This window comes from Stomoxys calcitrans, chromosome 3 (assembly GCF_963082655.1).
Source record: "Stomoxys calcitrans chromosome 3, idStoCalc2.1, whole genome shotgun sequence".
Classification (NCBI taxonomy): domain Eukaryota; kingdom Metazoa; phylum Arthropoda; class Insecta; order Diptera; family Muscidae; genus Stomoxys; species Stomoxys calcitrans.
The window spans coordinates 67,650,155-67,671,761 of NC_081554.1; the positions used below are offsets into that span (position 1 = coordinate 67,650,155).

Below are 21,607 nucleotides of genomic sequence, written 5' to 3' on the forward strand. Positions count from 1 at the left end.
CTTTTGGCTTAAAATTTTTTTATACGAAAAATTTATACATTTTGATATATCTACTACACTATTGAATAAGTCATGGGTTCCTTAGAATATTTTATGTATACATTAGGGCGGGTCGATATGTATGGATGAAAAAGAATTAAAAATCGTATAGCAAAAACGTAATCTACATAAAATTCTAAGAAAATTCTCCGAAGAAACCAAGAATCTAAAATCAAACCCTAATCCGCGTCTCTCGACTTGGTTTAGGATTTTATTTTAGATACATGGTTTCTTCGGAGAAATTTCTTAGAATTATATGTAGTTTACGTTTAAGAAAAAAAAAACGCAACCCCTCCTTGTATACATACTATAAATACACATATTATAAGTGCATATCTAAATATCCAACGATTTGCCGGTGTGAACAAGCCTAAAACATAACAACCATCAACGCCGCCAAAGTCAATTTAATTTTACGCTTTTTTATGCTTGCCAAAGTATATGCGTGTGACTCATCCTTTTGAATTTAAGTCACAAGTAATATGTACGAATATAGTTCTGGCAGCTTATGCATATTACACTGCAGTATGTCCTGGGCATTTAAAAACAATAGACAAATAACAAATCACAAAATGTTTTATAACAATCAATCAGAATTACGAAACACACAATATAAGGAATATGAGATTTTTAAAGAGGCCAAATAAATTTCAATGAATTTTTTATAAATAACCCTTTTAACCCTTCTTAGTCAAAAAAGGTATTGGATTTGAGATATACTTATGTCATTCAACCATAATTATCTCTCAGTTTGAATAGTTTGAGTAAAGCCGTACTACCTGTTATCATTTTGATTTTTTACTATGTATCATATTTCAGAAGTAGATATTTTTATACCCTCCACCATAGGATGGGGGGTATACTAATTTCGTCATTCTGTTTGTAACTATTCGAAATAATCGTCTGAGACCCCAATAAAGATATTCTTGATCGTTAATGTCGATCTAGCCATGTCCGTCCGTCTATCCATCCCTCCGTCCGTCTGTCCATCCCTCCGTCCGTCTGTCCGTCCGTCAGTCTGTCGAAAGCACGCCGAAGGAGTAAAGCTACCTGCTTGACATTTTGCACAAATACTTCTTATTAGTGTAGGTCGGTTGGTATTGTAAATGGGCCATATCGGTCCATGTTTTGATATAGCTGCCATATAAACCGATCTTGGGTCTTAGTAGTATTTTGTTATCATATCCAACAACTGTGCCAACTATTGTTCAAGTCGGTTCATAACCTGATATAGCTGTCATATAAACAGATCTGGGGACTTGACTTCCTGAGCTTCTCGAGAGCGCAATTCCTATCCGATTTTGGCTGAAATTCTGCAAGACGTATTTTATTCTTAATTTCAACAACTGTCTGAAATAAGGTTCAAATCGGTTCATAACCTGATATAGCTGCCATATAAACCGATCTGGGATCTTGACTTCTTGAGCCTCTAGAGGTCGTAATTATTATCCAATTTACCTGAAATTTTGTACGACGGATTCTCTCATGACCATCAACATACGTGTTAAATATGGTCTGAATCGGTCTATAGCCCGATACAGCTTCCATTTAAATCGGTCACTCTATTTTACAATGTCAGCAATTCCTATTCGAATTGGCTGACATTTTGCACAGGTCTCCAACATATAATTTAATTGTGGTCCAAACCGGACACTATCTTGATATCGCTCTAATAGCCGGGAAAAGAACTCGACAAATGCGATCCATGGTGGAGGGTATATAAGATTCGGCCCGGTCGAACTTAGCACGCTTTTACTTGTTTTTAACAGCTTCTTTGTACATATTGCACTATATATAGTCTATACTGAATATTTACTTCCTATTCGTTTGTGTAGCGATTGCTCATATCATTGCGAAATCAAAACAACGTCGCACGTGGCTACAATAAAATAGACGTTAAAAACTGACCTTGGAAATTTTAAAAAAATATTTTTATTAATAGGAAATATTATTGCATGCTTCGATACTGTCTGGGCGTATCTTATACATCCTTTAACATGAATCGCGTTGAGTAAGTAATCAAATTGTCCGAAATCTTATGCAACCCACTACTTTCGATCTTAAATCAAGTATCCTCTAATGGTAATAACAAACGAAAACCATTGGTTGTTATTGTTGTTGCATTGAGTTGTACACTGAGGCGGCAGCCCTGGCCGATGAAGTACTTCATCGGGTCAATTCGGTACGCACCAGCCGCTGCCATGGGATTACCAACAACCATTCGTTGTTTAAACCCTGTTTACACTGCTCATTAAATCCGGATTTAAGGCATTCGTCAGCTGATTTTATAAGGGGAAACAGTTCATCGAGCCATTAAATCCGGATTTAAAGAGCAGTGTAAACGGTGTTTAACTTATGTAAGTTAACAACCTACCTGGCGGACGACCCCACCAGTATTTCGGGTTATTGCTGCAACTCGCCAGATATCTCTATCAAAAAACTTCATAACCTCACCTATGTATATCAATCAGAATAATGCAGATTGGGCTATAGAGAGAGAATATCTGAGAAATTATTAACGCAGCAGCTGCTTGCTTAATACCAAATGCAAATTTTGCCCATGAACATTCCACTCAGGAACACGGTCAAACTTCTCACATATCAATGAGTACAGTCCGATTCAAGTTTAAGCTCAATGATAAGGGGCATCCCTTTTACAGCCGAGTCCGAACGGCGTGCCACAGTGCGACACCTCTTTGGAGAGAAGTTTAACATGGCATAGTACCTCACAAATGTTGCCAGCATTAGGAGGGGAAAACCACCACTGAAAATTTTTTCTGATGGTCTCTCCAGGATTCAAACCCAGGCATTCAGCGTCATAGGCGGACATGCTAACGTCTGCGCTACGGTGACCTCCACCGGTGGGTATCAAATAAAAGGTATTTAAGAGCAGTGTACCACACACTGCTACTACAACAACAACAACCACTGAACATTTTTTCTGTTGGTCTCGCCAGGATTCGAACCCAGGCGTTCAGCGTCATAGGCGGACATGCTAACCTCTGCGCTACGGGGGTTTGCTTAATACCAGCCGGTCGAATATCCCTACAGCGGTTCTTGCAGACGAACCTGATGGGGTTGGCTGCTCCGATTCTGCTGACGAAAGCTGGCAAACTCTCGATAATCGCCACAATCGATATTTTTATACCCTCCACCATAGGATAGGGGGTATACTAATATCGTCATTCTGTTTGTAATACCTCGAAATATGCGTCTAAAACCCCATCTTTTATCTTTGTTTGTTTGTTTATCGGTTTGTTTGTTTGTTCCGTATAGACTCAAAAACGGCTGAACCGATTACCTTGAAAATTTCACAGATTGTGTAGGTTAGTCTGGAAGGAAACATAGGCAATATAATTTTTTTATATTAGGAGGGGGCGGGCCCTCTCCCTTACCCCAAAAGTACTACCCAAACATTGTGGATCGATCGGGACAATATGGGATTCAAATGAAAGATATTCAAGAGTAGAGTACGAATTTCATTATAAAAGTTGGGTCCAAGTACTTGGAGGGCCGCCCAAGCCCCACCCCTTAAAATAGGTTTATTTGACGATCATGATCAATTAAAAGTTATTCCGGAGTATATTACGAATATGGTCAGGAAGTAGGAATAGGCTTTATATATTATTGAAAACGGAAGAGGCGGACCCTCCACCGTTACCCCAAAAAAACCACCCAAAATCAAAAGTGGACCGATAAGTACAATGAAAGGTATACGGGAGTAGATAACGAATCTGACATACAAATTCATGTCGAAATATAGGGGGTCAACCCACCCCCACAAAAACGCACTTCCCCCCAAGGTGAGGTTTATGGCCCCAGGGAGGCCCAGCAAAATTTTCTCCAAAAAACGGACTTCAGATTCGTGTTCCTGTAATCAATATTAGGGTGTGCAGAAAATGAAAAAAATCGGGTTGCGCCCTCAAAACTGCAGTGTTCCCCAGAGCTTCATCAATCTGGCAAAAATACATTAAAATTCCATCATTTGCAGATCTCATGACTTGGCGACATTCTAAGTTTATCGCTCAAATCTGTATTAGCAAGATAACATCACTGAAAATTTTAGCTAAAAAGCCAAACTTCATCCTCTACACTGACATTTCCGTGGTTCTTAACTATTTAACCGAAATTTACGAAGGCATATAAAAGACATTTGTGAAATAGGTTTACCGGTATCATATATACTATCATCTTATTCGTGGTCAATGAGTTACACAACAAGAAGGACGATTGGAAAAGATATTGGGAAGGCATTCAGGATAGGATTGCTATTTTCTCAGTTTTTCAATTTCGCCCATGTATCGATAGAAACAATCGTAATCGATATGAAGCCAAAAAATAAAATATCGATAGTACCATCGATATTTTGCCAGCTGACCTTATTCAAGGAACTGAATCTGGAAATCAGTAGGGTGGTCAACGAATATAAGCGACATTTTTGGATAGAGCTGTAGAAGCAATTTAACCTAGGCGCTGAAATTGGCATGCTGTGGTCGGCTTTCGAATCCCTCCAAAAGGAATGAAAGGACCTCAGTTTAAATCCGGATTTAATGATTCGATCATCTGTTTGCCCTTTATAAAACCAGCTGACGAGAGCCTTAAATCCGGATTTAATGAGCAGTGTAAACGGGGTTCAAAGAACTCAATCTGGAAATCAGCTGACGAGAGCCTTAAACCCGTATTTAATGAGCAGTGTAAACAGGGTTCAAGGAACTGAATCTGTAAATAAGTAGAGTGATCAACGAATATAACGAAATTTATGGATAGAGCTGTGAAAGCAATGTAGCCTAGGCGATGTCATTGGCAGACTGTGGTCGACTTTCCAATCCCTCCAAGGGGGATGAAAGGACCTCAGTCACTTTTGGCGACGTAACATTTATCCGAATAGATGGGCCGGTGTGACAAAACAGGAGGAGTGTTATTCATCGAATTCGTGATCTCTGAGCCGATGAACAAGCATCCCAATTTGCCGTAGACGAAGTTACAAATGTCATCCACAACGCCAAGTCGTTCAAGGTGCTTGGCCCAAACATAATCTTAACACTGATGTTGAAAGACTTGGATGTAACACGAGTCATATACATAACACTGTTCATAGACTGCCTGTCTATGAACAATCTTTTACTTCGCGATGCCTGGAAAATGGGCAAGAGTGATCACGCTACTGAAACCTAAAAAGGACCGAGACCATACAGACCGATTTTTTTTCATTCGCTGGGAGTTAAGATGCTTGAAGGACTTTACTTTCCGGGCCTAGTTACAGAGTACTAACTTCACTGTACATAAAGGGTGATTTTTTTGAGGTTAGGATTTTCATGCATTAGTATTTGACAGATCACGTGGGATTTCAGACATGGTGTCAAAGAGAAAGATGCTCAGTATGCTTTGACATTTCATCATGAATAGACTTACTAACGAGCAACGCTTGCAAATCATTGAATTTTATTACCAACATCAGTGTTCGGTTCGAAATGTGTTCAAATTTTGACAAATTTTGTTCAGCGATGAGGCTCATTTCTGGTTGAATGGCTACGTAAATAAGCAAAATTGCCGCATTTGGAGTGAAGAGCAACCAGAAGCCGTTCAAGAACTGCCCATGCATCCCGAAAAATGCACTGTTTGGTGTGGTTTGTACGCTGGTGGAATCATTGGACCGTATTTTTTCAAAGATGCTGTTGGACGCAACGTTACGGTGAATGAACACATTTCGAACCGAACACTGATTTTGGTAATAAAATTCAATGATTTGCAAGCGTTGCTCGTTAGTAAGTCTATTCATGATGAAATGTCAAAGCATACTGAGCATCTTTCTCTTTGACACCATGTCTGAAATCCCACGTGATCTGTCAAATACTAATGCATGAAAATCCTAACCTCAAAAAAATCACACTTTAGTATCCCGTGCCCGGCACGGAATAACAATAAGCACCATACAGGCTAGAACTTTCGAGCTCTGATCTATATTTTGTTCATTGTTATCACGAGAATCGTAGCTAGGAGCTACCGAGCGTATGCGTATAGTGAAATGCTCTATACGGTAAAGCTGCAACTGCAGTTGCCGACAAACAGCGGTATCGAATGGGGAGTCTCAATGAGAGGCCAGGCGGCAGCGACTCTTTTTTAAATACAGAATGCCTATGATGATGATCGAAGTGATAAGTCGAGTTTTGGGCGCCTTTAAATTACCAATAATCATCACTTTCCCGCGCCGATCGACCCAGTGAACCGGAAAGATCATGCTCACCTACTGTTTGACGAGGATCGCTACGTGGAATGTGGCTACGACAACGAAAACATCATCAACCGTGGTTTATATCAGATCAGCTCCGGACCTCGTGCCCTTGGACCTCTCAAAAGCTTTCATTACGGTCAGTCATGACACGCTTTTTAAGGTCTCCAGTCGTGTTAAAAATGTTGGATTACAAATGAGCTGTGTGGTCACCAGTCATCTAGGAACAAAAATGTATTACGAACTGCAACGAGCTGTCTCTTCAGTTCCCATGAAGATCTGAACTGTAGACCTGAACCTATCTATGCAAAGACACAACTACTTGCTATCTAAACAGTATCTACTGGTCTGCTACGCAGAGACCATCTCAATCACCATCTTGTGTATAGGCGTCTACTGCCCAGGGATATCAGGGTAGATTTACATGATATAGAGCAGCGTTTCAACCACATTCACATATAAATGGTGAACAGTTACCGAGTTACCATCCTTGGAGATCCACCGCCACCCATTGCACCTTAAGAATTTAGCGTTCCTCGGCTAACAAGAGTAGTTCTGCCTCAATTGAGCCACTTCAAATCCAACAGAGCTAGGATTGATGCTAACGTGTTGGATGTGTGTCCCGATTGTTACTACACGACGCACGCCACACCACATCTGTTTAACTGGCCTTCCAATCCTACTCGACTTAGGACCAGATACTCTGGATGCACCTGCAGACGAATGAATGAAACACAACACACTGCTACGACAACTGCAGCCCGGACGATCGATCGTATAGACCTTTTTCAGAGAGAAAACAAACCTTGTGGTTATTGAAGCGTCGAAGCAATCGCCACCGACGATGCATGCCAATACCTGTCCACCAAACATTTTGGAACATTGCATTGTGAATTAGATTTCTCAACACCATTCGTATGGGTCATTTTGGAACAAAAAGTTTCAACCCCATCTTTATCTATTAAAACACTACCTGTTGCCTGACGATGATTAGTAGTTCCATTTTGGCATCGAGATTTTATCGTAAAAACCTAAAAATTATTCTTCACCAAATCGCCAGACGTTACTATCCGCCGCAGAGACAGCACACACGAAGAATAGTCGATGACGTCATAATTCCCTTTACTAGTTACCCACGTCCACGTTCGTCACGTTCGGAAGTCTCTGCAGGTCCAACGCGCATGCCACTGCTATCTGCAACAACAAATGACAAGTAAAACCAATGTCCACTAATCGCTGGTGGTCAGAATTTAAAGAGCAAACAAAGAGACCTTGTTTGAAGTGATTTTAAGCGATAGGCTAATCTTTGGTTAATGAGGAAGCGCCAACCCAAAAACTACCATAGAATGCCTCCTTATGTCCAGTGTGGACCATTTTCATAGAGAATCATGCGAATACAGAATTTGAATGGCGAAACAATATCTGCTTGGTTCCTATAGTCGCTGCCATTCATACTACAACGTCTTTGAGAGACTATGAGCTCTCTTAGGCATATAAACATTTATTTTCATAATCCAAATCGGAGGCCATCGTAGCACAGATAAGCATGTCTGCATATGACGCCGAACGCCTAGGCTCGAATCCTGGCGAGAACACCAGAAAACAATATTTCAACTGGCGACTTTTGTGAGGTATTATGCCAGGTAAAAACTTGTCCCCAAAGAGGAATAGGGTGCTATCCGATTCAAGTTTAAGCTCAATGACAAGGGACCACCTTGTTAATAGCCGAATCCGAATGGCGTGCAGCAGAGCGACCCGCCTTTGGGGAAACATTTTTGCAAGAGTCCTATGCTTGACATAGTACCTCCACCGCTGAAACTTATTTATACCCAGGCGTTCAGAGTCAAAAGCGGATATACTAATCTCTGTGCTACGGTGGCGCAAGATATGTTGTTGGTAAGATATGTTGTATGATATTCTATTGGTAAGCTGTGTTGCATACATAATTGACAAAATTAACACCCAATTCCTTAACAACAATTATTTAATCGTATTTCGCTCAAAACACTCATTTATTTTTCAAAGTGGCCTATCGACCCAAAAAAAATATATTTTTTTAAATCACCTACATATCTCATTAAACGTTTAGTGCTACTGCCCTTCATTCTAATAGGAAATCTCCAATGCAAAGTAAAATCGATAACTCTGGCAATTCTATTTTTTGAAGTATTCCAACTCGAAAACAAGCGGAGAGAGGGAGAGTATGATATAGAGAGGGAGTTGTCACTTTAGAGAAAAATTACACCGCCATCTGTGCATTGGTTTGGAACTAGAGTCTAATGCAACATTTCACAATATACAATTGCTTAAATTGTCTCACGAAGGGGTGGTGGTGGCGGCGGGGTTTTATGGTTAAATACCGTGGCCTACATTCTTGGGCTATCCCTAACAACATGTTTGTTGCACTCACCTGTCTTTTATATCTTTGTACGATAATTGAAAATATTGCTACTGCTCAGGAGGGTGTAGAGTTGTGTGATGAATGGCTTTCAGAGATCCAGGTTAGCCTTTTTGTCGCCAGTTATTCCACAAATATCTCCACCAAACTCCTGAATTAGAAATGGGAGTGCCTCAACATTTGCGACAATGGACAACGAACGTATCAGCAGGCCAAAGCAAACATTTAGTTTTGCCTTCAGGGATGATGCAATGACGTACGTACGTACGTCCGTCCGTCCGTATCAGGAATACCAACCAGAATTCAGTCTTTATTATGAAGAAACAGCTTTGATTTTTCTTTTCTCGTGTTTCTTGTTTGGTTTTAGCTAACCACTTGGGGAAATGTTCTCATTAATTGTTCATTTACACTTTAATTATTTTTTGCCCCTTTTTTGTTGTCGTTAATAGTTGTTTTTTAAGCCATCAATGTCGTTCGCAGCAGGTAGAGGCAAGCTTTTAAGGTTTTCTCTTCTCTTTTAAATGGAACTAGGGGCATGTAAGTTTACTTCCTTTTTCCTGGAAAAAGATCAATCCAAATCAGCCACAGATCTCCACCTTTTCCTTCTCACTATGCCTGCTGTGCCTTTCACTTTTTCTTTCTTTTTAATTTGCATCTAGGATGTCGTTTTTTCTTCACAGGTTCGGTTCATTGACATACCACCACCTATTTGTTTACTACCCTTTTTCTTTCCCCTTGCAATTATTATGTGTAATTTATTCGACAACTTGAATTTTTGCTGTCACTTCTTTTTTGTTCACATACAGAGGGCACTCTATTGCAATTTTTCTCTATTTACATATTTTTATTTATTTGTTTTCTTTTTGTTAATTTAAAATGCAAAATTAGCTAATATTTTGTTGAATTCACTAAAAAATTGACCTACAAATTCTTGCGTTTTCCACACTTAACTTATGTACAACTTGCCACATTAACTACACATATATTCCTCCTCATCATCTTCATCATCCCCTAAAAACCACACAGCTCATTCAATTTGTTCAACGGCACTCGCACTTGCTTTGCACACACGCACGCACACACAGCGGAGAGACCATGCAGCGAAAGAGAAAATCATTCGTTTAAAAAACAATTCACTATTTTCGTTTTTTTGCTATTTTTGTTTTGTATTTTTAATTACATAGGTGTGTTGGTAGTTTAAATAAAATAATGGAATTTGCAACGACCGATACGTTCCGCGATTTGTATGGGTTAATCGATATTTTTGTTATCCATATGCTGCTATAAATAACGAATATTCGAATGATTTAGAGACACCGAAGACCGAATACAAACATACCCTATTTATTATTATACCACCGCCAATAGTGGGCTATGTGGGTATATATCTAAAACAACACAAGCTCTGCGAGTTGGCCCACTAATTATTGATTTTATTAGAATCACATTTGTTGTGCACTCATTCACTTAATGAATTACTTGGGCTATCTCAAGTGGGCGATTTTTTTGATAAATTTTTTCGATTCGTTTTAATGCAGCATTTTCAGCATCTACACAATTTCACTCTGCGCGGAGTAGTTTTCATAACTGCCAATGTTTACCTTTTCCAATTGCGACCACACATAGACCATGCTGAATGCTGGCTTCGGGTGTTGTATAAATTTCGACTACATGTATTTAGAAAGCAGAGACGTTATTTGCCTTGGTAACAACAACTACCAATTACTCGTGATTCGTGATGATTGCCGTTAAATTCAATTAGGAGAATATTTTGATTAATTAGATATCGGTGAGAGGTAATTGCAATGAACAAGCTGTAACAAGCTAATAAAACTATTTCTATGGTAGTGAAAATGCTGAAATGTTTAAATTACAATAAATTAAATAGGTACAATACTTAAATAAAATAAGACATATTACAAGGCCACAGTGGCGCCCGACGTGAACATCAACAAAATTTTCAGAGATGATTGTCCCCTAACTAATGCTGACTACCTTTGTAAGGTATCCTGCTAAGTTAAAACTTCTCTACTATTCCTTAATGGAATGTTCATTGGAAATTCAGTTTAGTTAGTATATTACGTGCTATCGGCATATGATATGCAATACAAATTTATATGGAAATCTATCCAGTATTGTCGATTTTTACTGGATAAAGTACAGGAAAAGTACCAGTCAGCTGTACTGCATAGGCCACTAGTGCAAAGTTGTACTAGATAGTTATTGTAATGCGATAAGATTTTCATAGCCGAATAATCGTGATTTGTACTGCATAGTACCAAATTAAAACCCCGATGTTACTAATTGGCCGATTTACATGTTTGCTTTTTTATTTTAGTACTTTTTAGTGCAAATCACGTTTAATCGGATATTAGAGTCTGTTATCACATGATATCGATAACTATTGAGTACAATTTTGCACTGAAATTTTATTCAAAACATAAACCCTGGATAGGACTAAAATTAAACAAAACAAATGATTGCTGAGTTTTATTTTAGTACTATATAGAGAAAATTATGATTGTTTATTATTATACTTTTGTTTGCATGTTATCGATAACTTACCAGTGCAACTTTGCAATGGCAGCCAGTTGTATGTACCGGATTGACCCGATGAATCCTGCATGGGCATAAGGCTGCCGCCTCAGTGTACAACATGCTGCTACAACAACAACTTTGCAATGATATATTATCCAGGATATCCGAATTTCACTGGATAGGAGTAAAAATAAAAATGTACATGAAATAAAACACAGCAAGTATCTGTTATCGTATGATATCGGTTACTACGCTGAACAATTTTGCATTGAAATTCTATCCAGAACATCAGACTTGCACTGGAAAGCACTAAAATAAAACAGGCAATATATTTGTAAAGCACTAAAATAAAACAGGCAATATATTTTTATAGACACCCGTGCATATTCGCGACACCTGTAGTTTAAAGCAGACGATATTTGGTGCTGGCAGAAAATCGATATTCCATTGATATCGATATCAAGTTCATGTAGGTCTTCACACGTGTTTCACGTTTTCACAAAAACAAACTCTTTCCATCAATTTGCTGCCGAAAAATGCGTCGTCCCAAGAAGGTATTTAAATATTTAATGGTTTCATTTGTTCATTTTTTGAAAATAATAATAATCTCTTTTCCTTTTGGCAGTATGAATCTGGTGAGGCAACTCAATACATAACCCGAAGGGCGGCACTGCGTAAACTTCAGCTATCATTAAACGACTTTAGACGTTTATGCATAATTAAAGGTGTTTATCCCAGAGAACCCAAACATAGGCGCAGAGCACAAAAAGGTTCTTCCGAAATTAAAATCCTATATCATTCTAAAGATATTCGATTCCTTTTACATGAACCAGTGGTGTGGACACTGCGTGACTATAAGGTATGTACATTTTGTAAATATGGTAATGCATCTGTATAATTGCAAGATGATAGTTTTGTATAAATTGGGTTAGGATCAGAACGAATCTTCCAACTTTTTAAGTTTTTAGAACATTTTCATTTGGAGTAAAGGTATATAAAAATCGAAATTTTATTTTCATTTCCTGCTGAACCAATCAAACTTTGATTTAAATTTAAAAGTCTACAACTTTTATAAAGCCTTCAGCATTACGTTTGCGATAGTATGATGATCCTCTGTCATATTATCAATATCAGTTGAGAAGTTTATGAGCTTATCAAACTTTTTCTCTTTTTTTCATTAATCTCCCCAAGAGGAGAGATACAGGTTTATTAACCAGGAGAATAAATATCACTAGAATGAAAGGTTTTTATTGATTACAGAAAACAAATTGCCAGACATATAGGAGGATCAGATACAGAAACAAATACACTATTGGTGGACGTTCCGGAGCCGGAGGTGGGTTAGGACTCATCTTCGGCACTATCGTGTTTTCTCTGGGCCTCCCGTTTGCCGGCCACAATTCATAGCTTGCTTTTTCTGGTATATATTGGTATATATCAACATTGACTCAGGCTGTTCACCGCTATCGCTACCGCAATCTAGATCCAACGGCTGCTTGATCTAGAGGTTCTCTCTTAAGACTGAACATCTTGCTCTAGAGGTTATTTCTTTTAACGCTGAACCTTTCGCTCTTTATTATATACACAAATCCAACAGGACGTCTATGAGACGTGGATGCCACAAGATGGTGATTTAGTTGGCTTATGTTAGTACAGGCCAGAAGATACTGTTTAGGCAGCTTGTATAAAATATAAAACTACGCACGGGTAGCCACATTTTCATGAGGAGGTGGCGATCGTCGTCAAGCCCCTGTGGGCGCAAGCTCGTTCCGGTCCAAAGGACGCCAATAACTCGCCTTGTCATATAGAGCATTATTGGCACTCAGTATTTGTGCAAGAGCCGGTGCCACTCGGCCTCTCCCTGAGACTCCGCTCGATACTGCTGATTGTCCTCGACTGCCGTTGCAGCTACTCCGTATGGAACATTCCGCTATCCGCAACCTGGTAGCTCGCAGCTAAGCTTTTCGTGACAGCAGTGAACACCACACGGATCGGAGCTCAATGTTTCAGCCTGTGTGGTGCTTACAGTTATCCGGTGCCGAGACTGACCTTGTCACAAATTGCAGTGGCTGAAGATTTGTAAAGCCAGTCAATGTGGTTGTCGTAATTCTTACGCAACTAATTCGCCGAGTCACTGCAACCAATTTCGATTGTTTCGACTCATAAATCTACTATCTCGCTGATGATGGTCGATTTCAATTGCAAGAAAGATACTTTTCCCGGCACAGGCCCGGCAATATTGAGGCTGGGGTGTTGCTGTTGCTTATATTGCCCCACGTTAGATGTCGGAGGGGTCAAATAGTCTGACGACGAGCACGCCTTTGGCGACAATGACAACGCTTGTGACCCACTGCTGTTTGCGTTTGCACAGCAGCTTGTAACTTATTCTGTGCGACTATACTCCCGTAGTTACGTAAGGCCAGATCAAGATCGAAAATGTACTCACTCCATGCACTGGTTACACCACACCGACCGATGATGGAGGCGGTTCTGGCAAACCGAACAAAATCAGGGTCCGGAGTTTTTTTCAATCCCGTCACAGACGAGAAGAGTGCGGATAAGGCACTCCGTGATGTACCTCTCCCATGACGAAAAAAGGATGAACACGTACTCTGGGGCGATGAGGACTCCTTCGGTCAATGCGGTGCCTACAACCGGCTATCATGGAATTGTAATAGTAGTTGTAGCAGTGTGTTGTACACTGAGGCGGCAGCCCTTGCCGATGAAGGACTTCATCGGGTCAATCCGTATTGTAGACGCTCTTCAAAAGGGGGCATGACGTATCGATAGCCTTCGATAGGTCCAAATTCAAGTACCATCCAACGATAACACTGCTTGCTCTCATTTAGACCATGGCTAATATGAGCAATGTTGGCATGTAAAGCTGTCTTCGGACTTTCCAATCTAGAATTGCATCCTTGTGCGCATATGAAAACATTTCAAAAAATTTGGGAAGAGACTTAGCTTCCAATGTCTTAGCTACTGGCGAGAGAAGGGAAATCGGCTTATACGATTCTCCCTTGCTTTAATCCATTTCTGGCTTCAGTCTGAGAAAATGAGTAGATGTCCTTTCTCTGACTGCTCAGAGACATATTGATTAACTCGATCATGTAGTCGACTCTAGATACATCCAAAGTCTTTAGAATCAGAGTAGAGACTTTGTCGAGGTCCAGCCCCTTTGGATGACTTGGCGCCTCGCATGACATTCTTAACTTCGTCTATGGTAAATTGTGATGGTTGCAACGAATAGCTTCCTTCGCGCCCCATCACTCACCAGATGTTCAACAAATTGACGGATGAAAAATCTGGGGAATCATTTCGGATCACTCACTGTTATCTAGCCAGAAAAGCCTCAGATCTCAACATGCCTTCTACCCACGGGGGGTCAACCATTAACTCCTTTGCTTCATATAGGAATTCTGTAGAATAAATTTTCTACTGACCATGAGTAATTATTGGGACTTTTTCCCTTCCTTGTGTTTTGCATTCAAGTTTGACTTAATTGCATGAAAGAGAGTTGGTAACAGATAAATAAATTGTTGATGATAAATGTATAACAGCATGCGGAGATGTCAGTATCAGCGAGTTTTTCTTGAGCCAGTCATTTCAGTTCTTTAAGGAAATCCAGAATAACAAGTAGAGCAAGGGCTAAAAATATCCAAAGCTATGCTAAATGCAGCTAAACTTAGTACTCTGTGTCTCCTCTCCGTTTAGGCAAGGCACATTTTGTGTCAACAGATGTCTTTTAGAAAGACTAAAACATGTTTCTTATGATTCGTTTTCTTTGATAATGTCGTTATGACTATTTCTGGTATTGTCTTGAACGAGATCTTAGTATGGCAAACCTTAATAATGCATATTTTTTTATTTTTTTCTTCAGATTTTTGCAAAGAAAACAGGCCGTGATCGTGCAATCAAGGATTTTCGCAATTTGAAACGTCGCCTGGCACAGTTTCCTGAACTAAAACTTGATCACATAGTCAAAGAACGTTATCCCACATTCATAGATGCCATCAAAGATTTGGATGATTGCCTAACTCTGTTGTTCCTCTTCAGTACTTTCCCCTCATTGCGTTTGATACCCAGAGAACAGTCGGCTCTTTGTCGCAGATTAACCATTGAATTTCTACACTACATCATTGCGTCCAAATCGCTAAGAAAGGTATTCATTTCCATTAAAGGATATTATTTCCAAGCTGATATTAAAGGTCAAAAGGTAACATGGATAGTGCCACACTACTATCCATTTAAGCCACACTCCAAGGCCGAGGTGGATTTCAAAGTTATGTCCATATTTGTGGAATTCTATACGATCATGTTGGGTTTTGTTAACTTCCGATTGTATCATAGTTTAAATATGGTATACCCACCTCAGTTTCCAGCCTCGGTGTTAGCCGACAGCGAGGAAACTCTCAAAGATGAACATACTTTTGTATCAGATCGCATAGCAGCTTTAAATTTCCAATTGATGCGTACGGATAAAGTGGAGGAGGAAGAAGAAGATATACAAATGGATATGGAGCTTCTAGAGCAAGATGGCGATTCAAAAAGAGTTTTAAAAATGAAACAAGAAGCTCAGGAGTTATCACGATTGCGTACTCTTTTCAAGGGTTTAAAATTCTTCATAAATCGTGAAGTTCCCCGAGAACCTCTGGTCATTCTTATACGTTCATTTGGTGGCGCAGTTTCCTGGGATTCATCAATTTTTCCTGGAGCTACATTTGCCGAGACAGATGAAACAATTACCCATCAAATTGTGGATCGCCCTAGCCTTAGTAAACAATACATCTCCAGAGACTATATACAACCTCAATGGGTGTTTGATTGTGTAAACAGACGTCAATTGTTGCCTACAAATAAATATTTTTTGGGTGTAGTTTTGCCCCCTCATCTATCACCGTTTGTGGACAGCAAGCGAGATGCATATATACCACCGGAAGAGAAGTCTCTCTTGGATCCTTCTCTTATAGAAACACATGAGCAAAGTGATGCCGAAGATTCTGAATCTGAGCAGGAGGACGAACAGCAAGATGGTGAGACCACACAAAATCTTATGGATGCCCAGTTACAATTGGCCTATCAGGAGGAGAAAATCGAAGCTGATCAATTTCTGGGAGATGATGTTAATGAGGATGAGGTCGAAGAGGATGATGAAGATAATTCGGAAGAAGAATTGGATAATAAAGAGAAACTTCGTTTGCAGGAGGTATTGACCTTAAAATTTTTTATAGTTACATATGTTAACAATTAATATTTTATTTAGAAAAAGAAAATGGCCGTACAATCCGGCAAGGTGCACAAAGAGAACAAACGTCTCCAACGTAAAAGTGAAGTGGATGAACATCGTTTGCAAGCTCGCATGGTTAAGCCACGCCATCGTAATCTTTTCCGCAAATTGATACGTGAAAAACAATCGAAGGAAAAGGAAGAATGGCTGTTGAAGAAGAAACGTCGTGTCATTGATGCGCAGGACAAGGTGGAAAAGAAGGCCGCTAAAAAGGCTGCCAAAAAAGCGGCCGCAACTTCAATAGCCTTGTCAAGTTAAATATGCAGATTTTTAGACATAAATGTACACTTTAGTTACTATTCTTGATTTGAATATATATATTCTTTAGCACAATAAGCCTTTATTTTTTATCCATGATTTGCAATGTGCATACATATACACAAGCTATATGTAGCACATTTTAATGTTGTAAATAAAGAGAAAATGCATGTGCATTTTTTAAAAAGTCCCCTAATATTATTGGCAGTCTAATATCAAAATTTAGAAAATATGTCGTTATCGATAAAAAGTTTGGGCCACATCCGTCTCGCAACCGTTCTCGAGCGAGTTTTTATTCAAAGATTACGAAGGCTTACGATCGTAATTTGTCAAAAAGTTATCGATTTCGGAGAAGAATACATCGATCAACCGAGCATATTTTACAATCTCAAAGGTAAACTAAGCAAATGTTGGTTGTTTAGCTAAGTTATTACTAGTAACAAAATAAATAAAAAAAAAAACATTTTCAACAATATGACATTGTTTTTAACGATATAAAGGCACCGGATAACTAGATCATATGCACCTGGGGCCTAATTCTCGCATCCGCTAGCGGCTTATTACGATCGAGTATCGCATTTTTGGATTATGGCAACCGTTATCGATTAATTCTTCAAAGACAGGTTGAGGTTGTGGTACTCGACTCGATTCGACTGGAAGTTTTTTCCCTACTCTCTTTTCCCCGATTCTGAAAAACAATTTGTTGGGATATGTTGCCTTCTCCCTTATTCAAAACAAAAAAAAGGAAAATATCTCCCAGGGAAAAATTGGGGACCCTGAATCGAAATAAAACTCGCGTCCCTTCCAAACAAATGGAAGGAAGTTAGGATAAAAAATTATGAATTTAATGGTTTTTATAAAAAAAATGGTACCACTTCTTACTATTTACGAACAATTTATTATGTACGAAAATTATTGTTCACTTTTTCATCAAAAACAAGTAAAAATTTTCTTAGGTTATTATTTACAATAAAAGAAGAGAATTCTCGAATTGGTATATGAATATAGGACCAAAATATGTGGTTCATATTTTAATAATCTTAAACCTATATCTATAAAGAGATGTCGATAAGTGGCACGCCGTTCGGAGTCGGATACTAAAAAGACGTCCCTTATCATTGAGCTTAAGGTAGAATCGGGCAGCATTCATTGATATGATATGCAAAAAGTCTTCTGCCTGTTCCTTAATGGCAGGCAACGTGATCATTTATGGCGACAAAGTAGAAGCAAACCTCTGTACTACTCACTAAAATAGTTCAGCCCAAGAACGATCTGGTAGATTCAGCCATCTAAACTCCTTTTGGCAAGTGAAAACAGACACTATTTATCTGTCCACCAGATCACTCCAGATCTCATTTTAGCCAACGATTTTTGGATGAGGACAGAATGTTATAACAACAGAGATATATGTATACTGACAAGCTGTAGACCATAATTGTGCACTAATAAAATACAAAAATTAAAACAAACATTACAAAAGCAACACTGAAGGCTTGGTTATGCTCCCGTAAATGTAGAACAAATGTATCGTAAATGTAAAGAGGCAATTATGCTTATTACAAAACGTAGCATTTGACATTTCAAACAATTTTTTTTTTTAAATTAAAAAAAGGGTTGAAGGTGAGAGAGGGTCTGACGTCGAAGAACTTCAGGGATAACTCAAGGGCAGGTCGGAGAAGAAGGCCCTCCACGCAATGATGCGAGAAGTTGAGACATCTCTCCAACTGAAGGAGTACGCGATGACGGCTTTCTCGAATATTGAGAGGGTATTTAACAACGAGGAGATGGGTCGATAGTCACCGACCTGAGCTGCACGGGGAGACAGAATAAGGCCAAGTTTCTCTTCCGGACACTATAGATGTGATGGGCAGGCTGAGGAGGGTTTCAGGGGACATCGACTGGATTGGGGCTTCTGGGAAGGCTACGTGACATAACAATAGACGCAAAAGAAATTCTGGGAGGGGATTTACAGTTTTAGAAATCAGTTGTTGTAGCTACATTTGTATTTGGAGGTAGCGATTCTCGTCAAGCTCGTTTCGGTCACAGATCGCCGCGGGAACGTTATGGCCATTGGTTATTAAAGGACGCCAATAAATCGCATTGTAACATCGCGTATCACAGGCACTCAATGTTCAAGAGCCGTTGCCGCCCGACCTATCACGGAGACTGTACCTTAGATACCGCTGATTGTGACTGCAATTGCAGCTACCCGTTTACAAAGCCTTCCACTAATCATAACCTGTGAACTCGCCCAGTAGCTCTCAGCTGAGCTTCTTGTAATGCCGATGAAGACCAAACAAATTGGATTTCAGAGTATCAACTGATGCGGTGCTTATTATCATCACGTGTCGGGTCGAAATCAGTATGTATGTATGGCGGCCCTGAAGGTGGTGGGCGCTAGTACAGTGAGGTCGAAGTGCGTGGAGGAGTGTGTGGAATCCCTGAATCCCCCAGTTTCACGACATAGTGCTTACATGGATTAGCGGATACGACAGCGCCGTATTGGTGCTTTCCCCTACTCTCTTCTTGTAATTTCTTGTTATCACATATGTCTCACGTTTTTTTCACAACACTTACTTTTCAGAACAGGTCAGACTGGCCACCTCTTTATTATTAACAATAAATTGTAATAAATTCCACAGAAAAATAGAATAGGAGAGAATTGAAGATTTCTGAACATAAATTTTTGGTTTTGAAATTTCTTCAAACTTCAAATTTTATCACTTGATACGAAAACGGAACGTAAAATTTTGTTTTTGATGAATTCTGCATACCGTTTACGGTCGACAGACGCTCGGTAATCGATTGCATGCGCCTTCATGAAGCAAAACAAAACACCTGACACGTTTTCCTACATTTACGGTATGTTTATATATTTAGAGCATAACCAGGCCTTAAACATTTTTATAAGTTTTTTTTTAAAAGCCTTATAACTTATTTTTGTCCATTTTTCCATTTTATGTCCTTCAAAAAATAAGTGTAAAATGTTTAGCTTAAATAAAACAGCTGTTTCGAAATTCCCTCTTCCAAATTTTTCTCTCCATTCAAAAAGAGACGCTTAGCTGCGAGTCACTGGGCGCGTCGACAGATTGCGGATAGGGGAATGCTCCATACGGAGTAGCTGCAGCGGCAGTCGCGGACAATCAGCGGTATCGAGCGGAAAGTCTCAGTGAGAGGCCGGGCGGAACCGACTCTTGCACAAATACTGAGTGCCTATTATTCTCGATATGATAAGGCCAGTTACTGGCGCCTTCAAATAACCAATGCCAACCTTGTTCCCGTGGCGATCGGTCCTTTGGACCGGAACGAGCTTGAAAATGAAAATGTTGCTACATCAACAACAACAGATCGGACCTTAATGTTCCAAACTGTGTGGTGCTTAAAGCTATCCCGTTCTGGGGTTCTACACAAATTACTTAAAATGGCTGTATCTCCTTAATTAAAAGATCATAGTAGTCATTTACGGCGACTACTTTACAAGGATGTCAAAGGAATATACTATTTGAGGGTTTTTGGAGAGGCGGCTTTTCCCGATCCGATCACGCAGAGTAGACACTTGGGCGGAAGTGGACAATACACCAATGCTCACCTTCGAAAGAACGCACATTCTAAACCTAAATCAATCTAATCAGATCTGTTGGATTTTCTGCCCATTGTCCATTGAGTAATCCAAAAACAAGCTCAACTCTATCCCGTCGAATAATTATCTTTCACAAATCTTTATTATTTTTAATGTTGGTTTTCTCTTAACCAAACAATATACATATGTATGTAGTAGTAGTAGTAGTAGTAATATGCACTCCGTACCACTAAATGCCAAATTAAAATAATGAATAAAAATCTTGAATATGTTTCTAAAGTAAAAATAATACGCGGTTGGTGTACGCTAAGGTTTGATGAATAAATGTATGTATGTTTGTATGTAAGAGGGCTATACTTTTACTACAATTACATTCGATTTAATATAGGGGAAATGGAGTTGAAAATAGAAATATGAATGTCAAATTTCGTTTACGTTTCAACACTTAATATTCTTAGTACTCTTAATTAGATGATTTGACGTCTTCGTATCCGCGTTGTTCTTATTGCTTCTTTTTTGCAGCACGTTTAGTGTTGGGCTTAGATTCAGTTTCGGCTGAATCCTCCTCCATTGGTACAACATTGTCACCTTCGCCCTCTGGCTTTTCTTCGCTGGCATTTTCTTCAGCCAATACGGGAGAAGGTACTCTACGCTCAGCATCGGGATCGGTGTCTTCATCGTCATGTTCATTACCGGCTGCATCCGACTCAAGCACCGACAAATGATAGAGGGCTTTTTCCTCTGGTGATATGGGCACTGGAGCGTTTGAAAGAGGATCCTTGCCGTTCAATGATTTGGGGAAAGCTATGACATCGCGTATGGATGAAGCCTTGCAAATAATGGCCATCAAACGATCTATACCTAAAGCAATGCCACCGTGCGGCGGACATCCAGACTCTAGAGCGCTCAATAAATGCGCCAGATGCTCATGGGGTATTTTCAATATTTGTTCCAAAACGAAATGTTGCATGTCGCGGTCATGTATACGCATAGATCCACCGCCAACTTCTTGGCCATTCAAAACCAAGTCATAAGCCTGAGAGCGTATTTTGGTTAAATTCTCAGCCTTGGCATTGACAAAATCTTCCATATCATCTGGATGTGGAGCTGTGAAGGGATGGTGAACACTTTCCAGCTTACCAGTTTCTGGATTTTTTTCAAACATGGGAAAGTCGACGATCCAAACGAATTTATTCTCGGCACTCTTGCGTGCTTTACCATTATCGATCAAGAATGCTTGATAGTCACAACGGATTCTACCCATAATTTTTTGCTAAA

At 39.5% G+C, this 21,607-nt stretch overlaps 3 protein-coding genes across 5 annotated transcripts in view; 1 reads left to right on the top strand and 2 right to left on the bottom strand.

The window, feature by feature from the left end:
• LOC106086207 (tau-tubulin kinase homolog Asator) overlaps positions 1 to 10,334 on the bottom strand; it is a 121,042-nt gene extending 110,708 nt beyond the window's left edge. The window contains exons 1-2 of one of the 2 annotated variants that reach the window (XM_013250776.2): positions 10,268 to 10,285; positions 8,679 to 9,223 (exon numbers count right to left, since the gene is read on the bottom strand). The gene's annotated coding sequence lies outside the window, so the exon portion shown is untranslated. Of the gene's footprint in view, positions 1 to 8,678 lie in introns of both variants that reach the window. The other variant, XM_013250775.2, reaches the window with a different exon arrangement.
• A 1,315-nt stretch (positions 10,335 to 11,649) lies between these two features.
• LOC106086213 (pescadillo homolog) lies at positions 11,650 to 17,224 on the top strand. The gene is made up of 4 exons (XM_013250788.2): positions 11,650 to 11,758; positions 11,830 to 12,063; positions 15,085 to 16,410; positions 16,468 to 17,224. The coding sequence occupies exons 1-4, from the start codon at positions 11,741 to 11,743 to the stop codon at positions 16,747 to 16,749; spliced, it is 1,860 nt and encodes a 619-aa protein (XP_013106242.1). The 5' UTR covers positions 11,650 to 11,740; the 3' UTR covers positions 16,750 to 17,224.
• A 3,228-nt stretch (positions 17,225 to 20,452) lies between these two features.
• The window catches only part of LOC106086208 (aspartate--tRNA ligase, mitochondrial), a 340,688-nt gene continuing 339,533 nt past the window's right edge, over positions 20,453 to 21,607 (bottom strand). For both annotated transcript variants that reach the window (XM_059365364.1, XM_059365363.1), the window contains one exon: positions 20,453 to 21,602. In XM_059365364.1, the coding sequence (XP_059221347.1) occupies positions 20,832 to 21,602 (771 nt within the window). In that variant the 3' untranslated portion in view covers positions 20,453 to 20,831. The remainder of the gene's footprint in view (positions 21,603 to 21,607) is intronic.